Consider the following 17,581-nt stretch of genomic DNA (forward strand, 5'->3'; position numbering starts at 1 on the left):
ATAGCTTGACAACAGACACAGCGCGCATGATCAGTCGAAGAAGGTGCGGGAAATTCCAATTAATAGCTTTCTTTTTCCACTAATCGCATTAACCTTCTAAACCCTTCACGCAGATGAAACAGATAATAGAATTATATGGAAGTTATCCATTATTTTGTGAACATGAGTTTATTATAATGAGAGAAAATAAAAATACTTGTATAAGAAATAATGTATTATTTATATATTTATTCAGGAATAATTATCTTACATTTACATTAAAAATTCTAGATGTTTGTTAATTACATGCGAAAATAATAAATTGTATGTTTTCGTTAATTAAAGAATTAAAGGAATAATTACGTTTCTCTCTATATATTGTTATATATTTGAATTTTTATTTCTAAAAGAAGAAGAAGCGGTTTGGAACTTCATTGGATAAAATAAAGTCAATTTATTTTTCTATTTTGTCATAGAAAAAATATGAGTTACATAAAGAACGAAAAGCTTCTCAAGTGATCTTAATTGATATTCAACCCTGTATAGGATAACAGACTAGATATTTACACAGACAATTCTGATCTGTGTCAAAGATTCTGTGGTCTATTGATTAAAGAAGTTATTTCGTCTGAAAGCTTCACTTAGTAACTTATTATAATAACTCATGTATTATGATAATACTATTTACTCTTATTTTTCCTTTCTACATTCATATCATTTTAAATTTTTCTAGAACATCGAAATTCCCGCTGCTCACACGCGTGCCAACCATACAGCAAAATATCACTAGTAAACAAATGAATATTTCATTTCAGATTTTGCCGGAAGAACGTGCTGTTTGTCATTCATAGGTTCGGGAACTTCTGTGATAAAAAATGTCTATTTTAGCCAGTCCCCTTTCGGTTGCCGGTACCCGAAGCTCCGGAGCCCCAGTTCGTAGTCAAAATGGTAAGTTGACACAAATTTTAAAAAGTTTTTACATTTAGTTCCCCATATAACCTTACAATAAAATATCACGCGGTTAGGTGTGGTATTTATTAAAGAGTAATTTACTTGTTTTTCAATCAAAGAATGCTTATTTACAGTTATGGCAGCAGCTACTATTGCTAACATTGTCAAAAGTTCGCTTGGACCAGTTGGCTTGGACAAAATGTTGGTCGATGATATTGGGGATGTGACAGTAACAAATGATGGGGCCACTATTTTACGTCTCTTAGAAGTGGAACATCCAGCTGCCAGAGTTTTAGTTGAACTGGCACAGCTGCAAGATGAAGAAGTTGGTGATGGAACCACATCTGTTGTCATTATTGCTGCTGAATTGCTCAAGGTAAAGGTTTTATTCCAGATAATTAAGCCAGAAGCAATATCTAATGTAAAATAACCCATGTGATATTTAATTTCATTTTTCTATTATGATTCACACAAAATTTTACACTGATGATTTCTGTACAAGAATTAAATTCTTCTTTTATAATTATAATGGTAATAATAATTAATTATATTATTTTTCAGAATGCTGATGAATTAGTAAAGCAGAAGATCCACCCCACTTCAATTATTGCTGGTTACCGCTTAGCTTGTAAGGAAGCGATACGCTTTATCCAAGACAATCTTACCATACCAGTTGATGAGTTGGGCCGTGATACAATCATCAATGTGGCCAAAACTTCGATGAGTTCGAAGATCATTGGAGCCGACGCTGATTTATTCTCGGCAATGGTCGTCGAAGCTGCCCAAGCTGTTAAGATTAATGACAACAAGGGTAATGCCATGTATCCAATTAAGGCTGTGAACATCCTCAAAGCCCATGGCAAGAGCTCCAAAGAGAGCATATTGGTTCAGGGATATGCTTTAAATTGCACAGTGGCTAGTCAAGCCATGCCCAAAAAAATCGTCAATGCTAAAATAGCTTGTTTGGACTTCTCCTTACAAAAATCCAAGATGAAAATGGGGGTACAGGTACTTATAAATGATCCAGATAAGCTGGAAGGTGTGAGAGCCAGAGAATTGGACATTACAAAGGAGCGTATTCAGAAAATTTTGGCCACCGGCGTGAACGTCATCCTCGTTTCTGGCGGTATTGATGATCTGTGTCTGAAATACTTTGTTGAAAAGAACGCAATGGCAGTGAGGAGGGTTAAAAAGGTGGATTTGAAACGTATCGCCAAGGCTACCGGCGCCACTTTCCTTACATCACTCACAAATATGGAAGGTAAGAATAAATCCATATATACTATAAGAGATTCTCATAAAAATTTATTATTATTTTTTAAAGGTGAAGAAACTTTTGACAGCAGCATGGTTGGTGAAGCTGCAGAAGTAATCCAGGAGAGAATCTGCGACGACGAACTAATCATCATCAAAAAGTAAGACATTACAATTTCGTTAACAGCAATATCTAACCCAAGTTTATTTTAGACCTAAAGCCCGCACTGCTGCCTCCCTTATTCTTCGCGGACCCAACGATTTCTATTGTGACGAAATGGAACGTTCCGTGCATGATGCCCTCTGCGTGGTTAAACGAGTTTTGGAATCAAAGAGCGTCGTTGTCGGTGGAGGTTCAGTGGAAGCCGCTCTTTCTATTTATTTAGAAAACTTCGCCACCACTTTGAGTTCCCGCGAACAGCTCGCCATTGCCGAATTCGCCAAGAGTCTGTTGGTTATTCCCAAAACTTTGGCGGTCAACGCGGCGCGGGACGCCACGGATTTAGTGGCGGTGCTTAGAGCATACCAAAATATGTACATCACCAAAGATGGACATCAACACTTGAAGTATTATGGCTTGGATTTAATTGAAGGACAAGTTAGAGATAATAAGAAGGCCGGAGTGTTAGAGCCGACTATCTCAAAGATAAAATCATTGAAATTCGCAACTGAAGCTGCGATTACTATTCTTAGAATAGACGACATGATCAAATTAGATGCTGAACAGAAAGGAGGCAAAAATTATCAACAAGCTATGGAGTCCGGCGAATTGTACGATTAATTACACTGACATATTTATAAGTAAGATAACTTATAGCTTTATCACAGTACACATTGTTTTAAATTAAATATTAAAACATATTTACGCATTTGTCACTAATACCATTTTATAATAAATTATTTCATTTGGATGATTTGTATTATTTCTCTAGAATTTCGGGGCGCCTATGAATAAAAATAAAATACTAATAGACATGCAACGGAACAACACCTAATATATTAAATACTTGTTGACATATTTAAGTTTTTCATTGAATTTAATCTTGTAAAAGAAAATCTGATATAATTTTATTAAATTCATCAGCGTAACGTAGGTGAATATTGTGCTTTCCTTCAGGGAATCTGTGTATTCTGTAAAAACAAACGTAACAATTTTAATACCTTGCTTAAATAACTTACTTCGATTTTTTAATGTTATTTAATAAGTAATTTGGATGTTCAGGTGCCAACATAGGATCTTTGTCACCATGCAGTATAAAAGTTGGGCACTTTATATTAGTTAAGTCTGATTTACAAATGTCACCGCCTTTCTGATAAATTTCCTTGACCGCATTATACCAACCACTCCAAAGTTCTTTTAAACCTTCTTCAGTGTAGAGTTTAATAAGTGGTGCCTTCATTTTATCTGACCATTTACTTAAATCTCGTAATTCTACAATTAAAAATTTTTACAAGTCATTACAAACATGAATTGGAAGTTTCACTTTCATAGGATTTAATTTCTTCAGGTAAAATATAAGACTTTGATCCCCATATGACTAATTTATCCACAATTTCTGAATATTTGGCTGACAAAATCATGCTTGATATGCCTCCATCACTCCATCCAAGCAGAGAAACTTTTTGCACACCAATGTGCTAGAAAAATCATAAGAATTTTAAGATTTAATAAGTATAATGGCACACCTTGAGAAAGTCATGAGCTACATCAGCATTTTTATGATAGAAATCACTTTTGAATAATCCTTTTGATGGACGACTGCCACCATAACCTGGTGGATCCCATGCTATGATCGTAAATTTATTCTTATCAAGATTTTCAATTTGAGGCTTAAAATCACTCCAAATAGTTCCCAAAGCACCAGGAAAACATAACAAAGTTCTATCACCTGATCCAGCTTTAAGATAATTTATTTTTTGGCCGTCTACATTCACTGTAGTTTCATTTGCTGTTGTGAAGTTATAGTATATTAATTTAAACTTAGCACTAGCGATTATTAAATTCTTAAAGTTTTGTTGTAAAGGAGACATTATTGTTGTCTAGTAACTTCAAATATTGAAGTTAGTGAACAGGACCGGATTTTTACCAAAGTAGTTTGTAATGTTGTAATAAAGTAATAAATAATGCAATAATTCTACATTTAGGTATATCTTATGAGGTAATTCTGAAGAAAACTACTATGAACATGCATTGTAGGTTTAATATTTCTTAAACATTACAGATCATTTATTTGTCATAATGTAAATAATTTTGAAATATTAAACATGTATATTTCCACATTGCCAGTTACCCTCGGAACTTTTTGAATACATTGTAAAGTCAATAAATAAATCAAAGTAAATCTATAAAAGTATTAAAACTTTATTGAAAAAAATATGAAGTTTTATTATATGTCACTTAACCTTGTAAAAGAAAATCTGATATAATTTTATTAAATTCGTCAGCAAAGCGTAGATGAATATTATGCTTTCCTTCAGGGAATCTGTGTATCCTGCAACAAAAACTTGTAACATTATTATCCTTTTTTATTCAAATGGCTTACTTTGATTTCTTGATGTTATCAAATAAGTATCCTGGATGTTCAGGTGCCACCATAGGATCCTTGTCACCATGCAATATAAAAGTTGGACACTTTATATTGTTTAATTCAGATTTACAAATGTTGCCTCCTTTTTCATAAATTTCGTTAACCGCATCACACCAACCGCTCCAAAGTTCCTTTAAGCCTTCTTCAGTGTAGAGTTTAATTAATGGTGCCTTCATTTTATCTGACCATTTGCTCAAATCTCTTAATTCTACAATTATTTGTTTTTACCACTGATTATAAACATGATTTGGTAAGTAGCCTTACTTTCGTAAGATTTAACTTCTTCAGGTAAAATGTAAGAATTTGATCCCCATATGACTAATTTATCCACAAATTCTGGATATTTGGCTGACAAAATCATACTGGATATGCCTCCATCACTCCATCCAAGCAGAGAAACTTTTTGCACTCCAATGCACTAGAAAAGACATAATAAAAAATATAAAATTTAATAAGCAGAATGGCACACCTTAAGAAAGTCATGAGCTACATCAGCATCTTTATGGTAGAAATCACTATTGAACAATCTCTTTGGTGGTCGACTGCCACCATAACCAGGTGGATCCCAAGCAATGACAGTAAATTTGTTCTTATCAAGCTTTTCAACCTGAGGTTTAAAATCACTCCAAATAGTACCCAAAGCACCAGGGAAACATAACAAAGTTCTATCACCTGATCCTACTTTTACATAATTTATTGTTTGGCCGTTTACATTCACCGTAGTTTCAGTGGCCATTGAAAACTTACGGAACAATGGTTTAAACTTAGCACTAGCAATTAACAAATTCTTAAAGTTCTGTTTTAAAAGAGACATTATTATTGTCTAATAAAAAACATAACCTCTAAAGATAAAAGAAAAAATGCACGTAATGGTTTAAAATTAAATATTCTTCGAGAATTATAAACTAAATTGTTAAAAATAGTTAACATAGATAAAAATATGTGCATATGATAAACTTTCGCATTTGATGTTGGTGAACAGGACCGGCTTTCGATAAAAAAAATGCTACAATACTACTTTTGTTGTACTTTCTAAAGCCTATATCAATTAAAGAATTACAGAACAAATATTAAATATATGTAAACACGCAGAACAATAGCAATAAACCGCACAAAATAATTTGAATATTAATTGACAATATTGTATATGTTACAAAGCACATACATCATTTATATTCTTAGATATGATGGTGACTGTCTCAAACATGAATATTGTTCAATTACTACAGTTTCGATGTTGGTCTTCTCAATTTGTTAGAAATTTAACTCTTCTAACAAGTTTTTGTAGATAAAAATATACCAACCAAATGCCTCACCATTGCCACAGACACTGATCTTATAATTTTACCTGTCTGTTTTCTGTTTTTATTTTGTTTTATATACATAATATAACAATTAGATAATTTTAATTATATTGAATCGATTTAACTTCTGTATTAAAAACAATTAATTCCAATTTCACCACCAAATTCATAAAAACCTAATAATTTGGGAAGAATTCCTTTCAAACTAAATTTAACACATGCAACAAATTTTATAAATTGCCGAAAGATATAATATTTATACATACATGGATAATGTATGTGTGCAATAAATAATATAAGTAAATTTTGTTGATTAAATTCAACTGCGATTATAGACTAGGAATGATAAGGATATTGGAATGGGTAGAATTAAACTAGGTCAATAGTAACAAAATGTTTACTGAAAATTATATTTATACACACTGATACAATAAACAATACAAAATTTAACATTAAATATTGTTTTCTTGAAATATATGATCATATTTCTTCAGCTTGTTCTATTCCTTTTCAATAATTAATAATAATATCATTAATTCCTACATAACTGCAGTCTTTTTGTTTTTATTTTTGTTATCAGTGAGTATTATATGTATTTACATGTTCATGTGTCGTTTCTCCCTTCCAACTTCTACATCCGCAATAATCCACTAATTTATTGTGACTCTAGTGGACGGCCATCCGATTGTCTATATCTATCCAACAAAAATTGAAAATGAATTAACACTAGTGTTCTTAGAGAATGGCAGTTAGATATTTACAACCATTTTTATCGGCAGTACAAAACGCAACCTATAAAATGCTTTCAGAATAAAATTAAAGGACTTTAAGGAAGAAAGAAACGATACCGACTGAACGATTTGTTTAAGTAGACATTTAAACACTCCACACCAAAGTGTAGAAAAATAGTCTCCTCAGTCAAAATACTGACGATTCATCCAACAAGTGATATAAACAGTCAATGTAATTAAAATCAAAACTTATATATATAAAAAACTTACACAATATACAACTATAGAATACATATATGTTGCGGGGATGAATTTAAGGCTTAGGCTCAGTTATATCACATTGTCAAATGTTCATTCATGTAAAGCTTTTTCTTAGGCAAAAGTACGAAAGATGTTTTATTGCTTGTGAATATTAAATTTCATAAAAACAATATGTCATAAAAATACGTGTTTTTATATTGCATAAGTAACATTCTTTTGCTGCATAAACAATGTACTGGAAGAATTTCCTTTAGTTAAAGCATAAACTTAAATATGTCATTGCATGTGTTAAAATAAATATAAATTCATCCCCTAGATAATTAACCTGCATCTTATCTTTAACAGCATATTAAATTATATAATACAAAAAGCACGTTCCAGTCAATTATAAAGCAATATAAATTCAATCTGTACAAATTAAAATACATACTCAGTCGAAAATGGGATAGCGCACAGTACTTCGTGTGTAGAAAAGATTTCCGGCATTAACGAATTGTTCAAATAAAAATTCAGCGTCGCTGTGTTAAGATGTTATAAAACAACAAAATTTAATCTATAGTTCGCCGATATCTTTTGGGACACGTGGCGCACGCCGCCCCTACAAAATCTACGTGAAAAATCTTAATTTCGAAACAACAACCAATGTGGATTAATCATTTTAATTTATTATTAAATTTTCTATTAAGAACTAGGATATGGTCCTTCATGCAGTAATTTGTAATCTCAATGCTAGGGAGGGTGGATCTATCAAAACATGTTCTACGTCGACTTGAATGCAATGAAGAAAGAGCTGATGCTTTGAAAACGTACACTACAATTTATTGTCTCATGTTTTCATTTCTCATTTAAAAACAAAATAAAAACAAGAGATAGAATCGGAAATTTGAAGTTTGATTTATGTTTCGGTTCGTTCCTGAGTGTGTTTGAGCTGACGGTCTCCTGTATTGCACCGGATTTAGGACGTTTGATTCGACTCACCCCCGGAGTATCATGGTTTTTATTGTTAGTTTTTGCGTACGGAACCGCAACAGCTTTCGCATCCTGGTCCTGTTGTTCCTTTGTAGTTGACAGTGATGTTTCTATGGAAAACACTGCGGAAGTAAAGAACGGAAATTAATCGATAACAACTGAAAGGTTAGTGAACTGATATTTTTTGCAATTATCACGGGGGAAGGTAATTTGGTGGATCAGTCACTCAATTCTTATTGTATTATACAAATTGCCCTCCTCATTTTTTCTAATCCAGTTATGAACGATGCAGCAATCATGTTTCCGACCTACATAGCATTTTCAACGTCACAAATCCCTGACACAACAGAGTGTATGTTCGAAATGACCGACTGCATATACACGTCCAGTTTGACGACATGAATTTTTAATATCATCCGATTATTGGTTGGCACGCGCGACCCTCATTTGAACGCATCATGCAAGCCGAAATCATTCGAAAAATCGGTGGTTAATACAATTAGTTTGTCAATTTTTAATGTCTGTGGTTCGTTTGCATGCTCGAAATTTTATCGGAGGTGATTTTTCACACAATGTAAACATTTAAATATTATTAATCAATATAAATGTTGCCATTATCTTAAATATTTTAAATAATTATTTTAAAAAAATCAATGAAACTTAGACCTTCAGAAATATAGAAACTTTCTTTTTCTATTTTTAAACTAATTTTTAGATGCATCTGAAACAGCCCTTTTCCTAAAAGGGTCCTAGCGGTCAGTTTTAGTATTATACAGACGATTAAATGAGTTTGTTTGTTTTGGTTCTGTCTGTGGAATATTTAGAACTTGTCAGAATTCGAATTTCAAACCCGCAAGCAAAATTCCGCTACCAACAACTAGTGAAATTGAACCAAGGTTTAGTTTCTTATGCACACACCTGGTATTAGGATGGCCAAAGAAAAGCGACTATTTTTTTAACTTCCAACACTGAAAAATTGTTCTTGAAAAATGAGCGCTTAATTTTAATAAGAAGGTCCTCCCATCTCAGAGTTTTCCATTTTTACTTTAGTTCCATATGACAAAATTAATATCTCGTCATTATTTGATCGTACAGAAATTTTCTATTAACATTTCTTGCAGGAAATTCGACGCTCTACGAAAAAGGTATCTTACAATTACAATCACTCTTACCGTCAAGAAGATATCGGAGGTCAAAATTTGAAGAATTTGATAAAAATTTTGGTTTAACTTACTTTAACTATTTAGAAAATTCGCAATCGAATCCCAATGCCTACTGATTTTCATAGTTCTTTAATAAATATTTTAAAATTATCCATTTAAGTTATGAATTTTGAGATAATTCATTATCTATTTCAGAAAAAATAAAGTTTTTTATTTAAGAAATACCATAAAATATATCAATAGAAAAATGTTAAATCTCGATTTTTATGTCGATATATATATTTTATACTTTAGTGTCTCGTTAGTCTCTGAATTTTAATCGATTATTTATTAGTTTAATTAATTAATTAATGGCCTAAGTGAAACTGTAAAAAAAAATTATAATTTAGTTTTATTAAAAAATTTGGGGAAACTAACCAAATAGTTACGAAAAAAATTGTCCGTCTTCGAAAACCTTTTCTTTTTCACTACCCGAATTTGAAACATAAGTCGAAAAGTGTGCAAAAATATGATATTGCTTAATAAAATAATTTCACACAAATTTAATCATTAAAATCCCCTTTCGAAATTAAAGTTACCATATTTATGTCCAGCTCAATTCAGAAAAATATATATAACATATTATAGAATAAAAATATAGTAAGTTTTATAATACAGTATAAAAAAAACAATAGTAAATTAATATTATTTTAACAATTTACATTAAATAAAAGAATTATTTAACATTTTAAAAAGTTGCTATAATAATGACCACCACTCTATATATAAGTTAATTTCACCCACAAACAGTACAAAACTTGAAAGGTTTTCGTATAATCAACATAGTTTTTATATTACTGTCGTTCGTGTCATTACGTCAGAAATATAAGACAAGTTCGACAGCTTGATCTTATCAAATTCCATCGACCTGAACCAACGCTGAATAATTCAAACATAATAGGGTATTCAAACAGTGGACAGTAAACAAGCACATCAATACCTAAACACTAATTCGTCGATGATCAATCAATCAAAGTAATTTTCTTGATGAGGTGTTCGCCTGTAATTTTCTCTGAGACGTAGGATTTTATAAGGTCGATTAAAGAGAAAATGTTTGCACTCGAAAAACACATTAAATAAAAACAATTAGTTTTGTCGTGTAGATTGGGATTGACAACTTTATTAGTTTGATATATAAGAAGTGATATTAATTGCATATAGTCGTTGATGGTGCATGTGTAACTACAAATTGCAATATCATGTAACTGCTGAAAACAATATTTTACTGAATCGAGTAAAAACGTTTCTAATTTCTTTCTAATCATAAGTAAGCATTGATTAAGATTCTGTATGAACAAGAAGTATTATAAATAACCGTTAATTGTACTTACCCAATTAATTTATAAAAAATTATTGATAGAAATAATAATTTAGGCAGTTACGAAAAGCCTTTATGCTACTTATACAGTCAATAAATTATATTTAGATGTATTAAAATAACATCTCTTCTTTATAAAATAAATAAAAATACTTGTGTTACTCGATATTGTCATAAAATCTCATATTTGCTATTTTCATAGTTACTTGGTATTGAAAAATGAATTTGCAGTTAGCACTATGACGTCAACCACAACTTACCTACAAACTACTTGAGAAAATTTGACTCATAAGGCTTTCTTCATGATAGGCGAGTTTTCCGTGTTGACGATGACCTGAACGACATAGCCCGAGGGTATCTTGGCCTCTTCAACATGCAGCTTATCGCCCAGCAGTTTGCCGCCGAAGAACCACCGTTGACGTGACGATTCTATGCCCTCCTGACTCTGTAACAATCATTAAACGTATAAAATTATTGTCAGACATTCTGAAATTATTCGATCAATACTTGTTAGAAATATAATCGATAAACCAAGTAACGTGGGGTCGAAAAAAAAAACAATTCAAGAAAAAACAAATTACCTAATGGTACACAGTTACTCATTAAGTTAAATGGTTCATTATTTTCAATACAAATAGAAACCGAAAAAATAGGAATTAAATACTGCTTATAGAATAGTGTGATATGTCACTCTTTTTCCGAATAAAATTTTACTATTTCTGATTGAATTTTATAGTAATGGCTCACATTTACAGTATTGATTTTATTGTCATAATATAAGTAACTGTTAATATTAATAATATACAATTCCTAATATTTATATAAATTGATTATTGAACATAAAGCTTGATTGTAAATGATGTAAATCATTTTACGTAATTTTTCCCTAAAAAAGCAAAAAGAAAATTTTGTTATTTTTTAATATGTATTTTAATATTCCTAAAATATTTATGAATTTAAATACACATTGTATTTATAATAGAATTTTAAAAATCGTAAAAAAACTAATGCAGAAATATTAAATATTGTTACTGGCATACGAATGTGGAATCACTAGAAACTGTATTCTTAAGAAAATACATAAATATCCTTCATCAGTTGCGTCTTTTACGCACATCGATCCATTATTTCATTTATTTTAACTGCAGGGGTCATTTTAAACCCACAAAAGGACACCCACACGACTCCTCCGTTTGGTGTTGGCACAATGATTACTAAATTATTTCACAGTAGTTGAAAGTCAATCTGACGACTAAACAAAGAATATTGATATTTAATTAGAATAATGTTACAATTACTGGCTATTTTTGTATTTTTGTATTGAATGCAGACATTGTTACTATCTATTAATAAACCTTATGACAATACTATTTTGCCATTTTATTGTCCGATATTCTGAAAAGTTTTTTTTTAAACCTGTGCGACCAATCGGAAATAGCATTCATATAATTACACATTTCGACGTCAGAACTTTGTCATTCAAATTTCGCAGAATTTTGTTTGATATAGGAATGGAGTTTTGTGGTTTACAGATACCCTCATCAATGTGACATCCAATTTTAACAGTCCAACGTCATGAAATTTAAATGATTTCATCCGGCAGATGTCTTTATTCGAATTCGTCTTATAAAAGAAATAACGAATTAATTTTACATGGCTGAATTTTGACCGTTAAAAGTATAATGGGAAGGTTGGAAGTAAATTGTTAAAATGAAATTTTAATTTATGAATTATCAGTTTTTTAGGATTCGTCGGATATATTTAGGTTTCATGAAGTTTAGAAGCGCAAACTAAAACTAGTTAAAAGATAATCATGTTGAGAGTCTCGATTGGACAGCGTAAATGAGTAATGGTAGAAAGAATGTAGTATAATTATTTTAAATAAAATATTTTGATTGCATTTAATTAAAGGTGTGCCTTTCCTAATTAACATTAAGATAGTAATGTCAGTATTTCTCTAGTCACCACTGTATATCTTTAATTAATAAAATAATTTTTATTTTATTGTTATTGATTTGATTGTAAATTAACAATATTTAACAGAAACTATTTTCAAAAAACAATATAAAATTTCGGACTCAGAAGTAGAGTCCAGAAATATGTTTAATGTTTATTAATTAATTATTTTAAAGTACTCGATATTATTTTTTCTCTAAAATATTTATAAATTTATAGACAAAAAATTAAAAAGGAGATTTTACTTTTTTCAAACTAAATTGTCGACGTTTCATTAAATCCATAAATACTTATATGAGAATTCTAGTCAACCCTGTTAAAGAATACTATTTAGAGATTTTAATGTGTGAAAAATATTTGTACCAATAACATAATTGTCGATGTAAATACACAGTACCGTTTCCCCTACATCCGTAAATGTCCCTTACAGCCAAACAGGAAAAACGCCTTACCAGAATTACAATTGCAAACGCACACAACGAATTCAAATGGCTGATTAACGTGTCATTAAAATCGAAGCACCATTTAAATGGGTACGTGTGATTTGGCGTACAAACACCCCTTTAATTATTTCTGAATTAAGCCGTAGGTCAGAATCGATATTGCCATGTGCGGAAACTATCGTACGCCACTGTTAAGGCAATGAGCCGGAAAATGGGTTAAGCTTTTAATTCCTACAATTAAATTTTGTAAATGGACGGCGTGGATTGAGTTAAGCGAGGCTGCGTTGTCGGTTCTCGACCCGACTATTTTTTCTTTATTGTTCTTTTTGCGTTCATTTATAGAAACATTATTTTGGAAAAGTGCTCAACTTCGTTCAAGGTTCGAACCATGTTGGACGTCGACCTAAATTTGAGTGGTCGACGCTGACCCAAATATCTTGGCAAATTGGAGTAATATTCGGTTTTAGTTTGCACAACCGTTTTTGACTGCGTTCGCCAATCGATAAGGCATGAGAACAACAATTAAAATCGTTTTCGTACTAAACCTCCATTTAACAATTGACTATGTAAATAATATATGACAATTGATCGGTTGTACCATTAGACGAACATGTGTCGAACTGAATTGACGTCGATGAACATTCAAAATAATTTGAAGTCTCCTAAATACCACAATTTTCTTGTCACACCAACCATACCGCTGAATTGTTACAGTAATACATATATTTATTAATGTCTATTCAGTGTCTATGGAGAAACTACATTGATATTTTTGCACTCTTACAAATAATAAATCAACTACTCTATTAAGAATTAATTAATTTTAAAAATGGGGAAACTATAAATACAGGTGTTGTTATATTTTAATTATCTTCGTTTATTCTTTAACTCGAATTCGAATCAAAGAATATTTACCAATATTGATTTAAGACAGTTTTTATTAATTCAATTTCTAAATAAACGAAGTACGTGGAACAAACTATTTTCAAAATAATTTTCCTGTATTCTCCCACACTAATAAGCAACTCTTTTATGATTGAATGAAACTTAAAAATGATGAAGCCTCAAATACAGCTGTTTACACCTTCATATTTTATTTCCCTTCTATTAATTTATCCTGAATTAGAATTAATAATTTTTCTTAAAAAATTATCGATGTTTTTATCTTTTATTCAATCTCTTCCAATTTTGGATTTGTGTTTGGGATCGTTTTCATGTTGAAACGCATTTATTAATATCCAATATATGGGAGTAAATTGTTGTTTAACATGTATGTCCCTGTACATAAATCAATCTAAGGGGGGCCTTCGCCAGAACAATGGAAGCATCCCCATAGCATAATTGAACCACCAACATGTTTCACTTTGGGTATACTAAACTTTTGGTTTTAGGTAGTTTTGTTTTGGACGTTTAACATAAGCAGATCCACACTGATCTGTGATCCAGTGAGTGTGATCTTAAGCAAGTCAAAATTGAACTTTCACATTTTTAGTGGAATCCATGGTTTTTCTTGTAGGTCTGGGATTAAATGAACCCTCATTCTTTCAGTCCTTGAACAAATTTTAGGAAGTCCCATTTCCTCCAGGTCGGCTTTAATTTCAGTTGATGGTAATATGACATTCACATCATCCAGTTATTGATTTTCTTTCAAGATTTTCAAATCCAGATAAACTTTATGGTAACTATCATTTGGATCGTTTAGCTATAAATTTATAGCTATTTCTTTTTGTTCCTCTTGGTCTTAATAACGTCGAATTACAATTTTTCTTACAGTTTCACTTTGATTAATGTTTAAATAATTATAATAAGCAAGAGTCTTGTAATATATAATTGATTTAAATTCATTTATGGAAGACCATAAAGTAAAAAGTTGTTATGATTTTGTATACCGTTAAATAAAAAAGTAAGCAATTTTTTAAAGAATAAAATTACAAGAAGAAGAAACAATAAACATTATAGATTTTTAGTATCCAATTCAAGTAGAGCAGCTCATATATTTTTAATATATTTTAACAAATTGCTATAATTATGGCCACTACAGCAGCTGTCGTTAACAACTTCAGATTCCATTTTCCTTTACTTCTTTCTTCTTGTAAATTTAACTCGAATTCGAATCAAAGAACGTTATCCAATAAATGATTAATGGACAGTAATAAAGTATTTCAAATTATGTAATACTCCCTGTTTTGAATATAATTTATTATTGATAAAATTAAGAAATTATATGCAAATAAATGAAGCTTACATGTATTGTTCATAAGACATTAAAAATTGAAAAGTTGAAGATTCAATAAAGAACAACAACAGGTTGTTTCAAGGTTCGTCTGTCCATAAAACTATATATGAAAAAAAAAACCACATTGAGAACGATATTGCCATCAATGCTTACAATTAACCGTTAAATTTACATGTTTATGAGAAATGTATTTGCCTCGTGTCTTACTCAATGGCGTTTACGATAAAATGCGATAATGCAATGCAAATGTAAAAATAAAATAATTCTGGAACGTTCCTGTTATGAGATAAGCGCCTTCAATATAAACAACGTTAGTGTTGAATTTTAAGTGATAATTAATAAAAAAGCAACCATGGAAAAATTGCTCATTGTCAATGAACGTCGAATTACTATTAATTCAATAAGAAAACGCGATAAAGTAGGATAATGTTTATCTAGACGATTAGAATTATGACTAATGTATGCAGAGTGCAATTTGATGATTTCGGTGTCATACATGTTTAAAATTAGAATTTCCGTTGACCGCACGATTGGTTCGCCAAGTCACTGTAATATCTTTTCAGTCACCTACAAATAAACCAACCAAAACTTTGTTTAAAGTTAAATTAAAATTACGATAGTAAACATTTTATTTCAATATTTCTTAGGCAATGGCAATCATTAAGTTCAAACATTCACACAGTTCTTTCAATTGTAAATTTGTTTTATAATTTTTTAAAATTTTTAACATATTTTATTAACGGACTTATCCAACGTGGTTAAAAGGTTAGATATATTGTAATAATTCACACCGTTTTCAGACACAATTTGCGACCCACTTTATTTAGCATTAGAAACATTAGTAATGTTGCTTGAGTGCTTAAATTTATATGATAATCATGTACATTTTCAATAATTTATGTGATTTATTAATAAATTTGTATTCAAAATAAATAAATCTTATATAAATTATATTTAAAATATACTAAGAGTTATAAAAATTTAAAATATATTGTGCTTTACTTTGTGTTTATTGATTTGAAACCTGTTTTATGTGTCATATAATAAATATTTGTATTGTATGTAGTTAAGTTTATATTTACAAATATTTTAAACAAATTATAGATTACCAGTAAATGCAATTATCAAGTCAATCTCGAACTTCAAGTAATTATAATGATAAGAAAATATATTAAATTTTATCGATTAAATTGTTTTAACTATAGATTTAGAATTAGTTTAAAAGACAAGGAATTTCTAAATTATACTTAATAATTATAATAAATGTTATTTTTAAAGAAGAAGTTTGATTAGATGAAGTATTAATACAACAGAAACAAATTGCAGTTATTTTAAAATTGACTAGGACATTAATCTGTAAGCATATTTCTACCATTGCAACAGTACATTACCATTTACATTCTATATTTAGATGGTTTTAGTAACAGAATTTTAGCAAAGGAAAGCATAAGAATGCACCAAACATTTACTTACCTGAAGTTTCTTTTTACACATACTAATTGTGTCTGTAGAATAAACAGACAATTTAACATCTGAGCAAGAATGTGATAACCTTAATTTTAACACAGTCTCAGTGCCACCATCCACAGGTTCTGAACATTCTGCAGGTGAATCCCTGCCATTGTCCTCTTTTACAATATTGATGGGATAAGACAAGCAATAAATAGGGACTTGGTAGCGCGCACCCAACTCATCATAGCACTCAGTCAAGTAACCATTAGGAACTGACACACTGGCTCCATCGAGAATGGCCTGTGCTAACTCAAAATCCATGGCCTCTGCGGCGACAGCAGCCGCACGCAACGCATCCCATATTTCCTTTCTGCCCTCGAATGCTGGGGCAGTATCCCAAAACTCATCTCGTTTGCTCCTTAATTGGCCCTCAGTCAGAGGCACGTCCGATTTCCAGCGGATCGTCTCGTGGCACAGAGGATGATTTTTACGTGTACTGCCTGCAGATGAACGTTGTATTAATTTTGATAACTCGAATTGGAAACTTGTAAAGTAGATTTACCTGAATTGGGTCTCGAAATTGACCCTGAGGAATCGTCTATTGCACCGCTTCGACTGCGCGTTATTCCTATGCACCCACCCATTCTGTTTTGTGCAGTTTTTGAGGCATTTCATGAACCTTCACTATTAGAACACCCCCGGAATAAACGAATGTTGACATTTTACACCCATCATTCACTAAACTTCAAACGACAATGACAGAAGGTAAACAAATCACGCTAGGTGGCGCTTACACACAAAAAACATGGAAAACCTAACAAAAATCAAGAACCTAACTGTTCAAAATAGAATGCACCAACTTACCGGTAATAATCAAAATTTGTTAAAAATGCAAAATTCCACATTGTACACGATTTGAGTAGTTTTTACAACTTAA

The 17,581-nt window shown here is 30.9% G+C and overlaps 4 protein-coding genes across 4 annotated transcripts; 1 reads left to right on the plus strand and 3 right to left on the minus strand.

The window, feature by feature from the left end:
• The first annotated feature begins 789 nt into the window (after positions 1–789).
• LOC109596492 (T-complex protein 1 subunit alpha) lies at positions 790–3,095 on the plus strand. The gene is made up of 5 exons (XM_020012043.2): positions 790–927; positions 1,065–1,306; positions 1,492–2,191; positions 2,255–2,345; positions 2,398–3,095. The coding sequence occupies exons 1-5, from the start codon at positions 855–857 to the stop codon at positions 2,963–2,965; spliced, it is 1,674 nt and encodes a 557-aa protein (XP_019867602.1). The 5' UTR covers positions 790–854; the 3' UTR covers positions 2,966–3,095.
• A 60-nt stretch (positions 3,096–3,155) lies between these two features.
• Positions 3,156–4,301, minus strand: LOC126264885 (valacyclovir hydrolase-like). The gene is made up of 4 exons (XM_049964558.1): positions 3,871–4,301; positions 3,669–3,822; positions 3,364–3,616; positions 3,156–3,315 (listed from the first exon to the last, which is right to left on the minus strand). The coding sequence occupies exons 1-4, from the start codon at positions 4,213–4,215 to the stop codon at positions 3,222–3,224; spliced, it is 846 nt and encodes a 281-aa protein (XP_049820515.1). The 5' UTR covers positions 4,216–4,301; the 3' UTR covers positions 3,156–3,221.
• A 66-nt stretch (positions 4,302–4,367) lies between these two features.
• Positions 4,368–5,789, minus strand: LOC109605258 (valacyclovir hydrolase-like). The gene is made up of 5 exons (XM_049964557.1): positions 5,242–5,789; positions 5,037–5,190; positions 4,728–4,980; positions 4,588–4,676; positions 4,368–4,527 (listed from the first exon to the last, which is right to left on the minus strand). The coding sequence occupies exons 1-5, from the start codon at positions 5,584–5,586 to the stop codon at positions 4,517–4,519; spliced, it is 852 nt and encodes a 283-aa protein (XP_049820514.1). The 5' UTR covers positions 5,587–5,789; the 3' UTR covers positions 4,368–4,516.
• Positions 5,790–6,459: 670 nt separating this feature from the next.
• On the minus strand, positions 6,460–17,401 carry LOC109596489 (ubiquitin domain-containing protein 1). The gene is made up of 4 exons (XM_020012039.2): positions 17,207–17,401; positions 16,666–17,144; positions 10,818–11,002; positions 6,460–8,159 (listed from the first exon to the last, which is right to left on the minus strand). Exons 1-3 carry the CDS (start codon positions 17,286–17,288, stop codon positions 10,844–10,846), a joined length of 720 nt encoding a protein of 239 aa, XP_019867598.2. The 5' UTR covers positions 17,289–17,401; the 3' UTR covers positions 6,460–8,159; positions 10,818–10,843.
• Between the last annotated feature and the right edge of the window lie 180 nt (positions 17,402–17,581).

Source organism: Aethina tumida, chromosome 3 (assembly GCF_024364675.1).
Source record: "Aethina tumida isolate Nest 87 chromosome 3, icAetTumi1.1, whole genome shotgun sequence".
In the NCBI taxonomy this organism is placed as follows: Eukaryota; Metazoa; Arthropoda; class Insecta; order Coleoptera; family Nitidulidae; genus Aethina; species Aethina tumida.

Excerpts from the sequence above, each read along its gene's own strand:
- LOC109605258 (XM_049964557.1), bottom strand. The coding sequence starts at position 5,586 with ATGTCTCTTTTAAAACAGAACTTTAAGAATTTGTTAATTGCTAGTGCT. Across the intron at positions 4,981-5,036 it reads AGAAGTTAAATCTTACGAAA|AATTAAGAGATTTGAGCAAA; the intron begins GTAAGGCTACTT and ends AAATAATTGTAG. Across the intron at positions 4,677-4,727 it reads GATAACATCAAGAAATCAAA|GATACACAGATTCCCTGAAG; the intron begins GTAAGCCATTTG and ends TTTTTGTTGCAG.
- LOC109596492 (XM_020012043.2), top strand. The coding sequence starts at position 855 with ATGTCTATTTTAGCCAGTCCCCTTTCGGTTGCCGGTACCCGAAGCTCC. Across the intron at positions 2,192-2,254 it reads ATCACTCACAAATATGGAAG|GTGAAGAAACTTTTGACAGC; the intron begins GTAAGAATAAAT and ends TATTTTTTAAAG. Across the intron at positions 2,346-2,397 it reads GAACTAATCATCATCAAAAA|ACCTAAAGCCCGCACTGCTG; the intron begins GTAAGACATTAC and ends AGTTTATTTTAG.
- LOC126264885 (XM_049964558.1), bottom strand. The coding sequence starts at position 4,215 with ATGTCTCCTTTACAACAAAACTTTAAGAATTTAATAATCGCTAGTGCT. Across the intron at positions 3,617-3,668 it reads AGAAATTAAATCCTATGAAA|AATTACGAGATTTAAGTAAA; the intron begins GTGAAACTTCCA and ends TTTTAATTGTAG. Across the intron at positions 3,316-3,363 it reads AATAACATTAAAAAATCGAA|AATACACAGATTCCCTGAAG; the intron begins GTAAGTTATTTA and ends TTGTTTTTACAG.
- LOC109596489 (XM_020012039.2), bottom strand. The coding sequence starts at position 17,288 with ATGGGTGGGTGCATAGGAATAACGCGCAGTCGAAGCGGTGCAATAGAC. Across the intron at positions 17,145-17,206 it reads AATTTCGAGACCCAATTCAG|GCAGTACACGTAAAAATCAT; the intron begins GTAAATCTACTT and ends GTTCATCTGCAG. Across the intron at positions 11,003-16,665 it reads TGTGTAAAAAGAAACTTCAG|AGTCAGGAGGGCATAGAATC; the intron begins GTAAGTAAATGT and ends TGATTGTTACAG.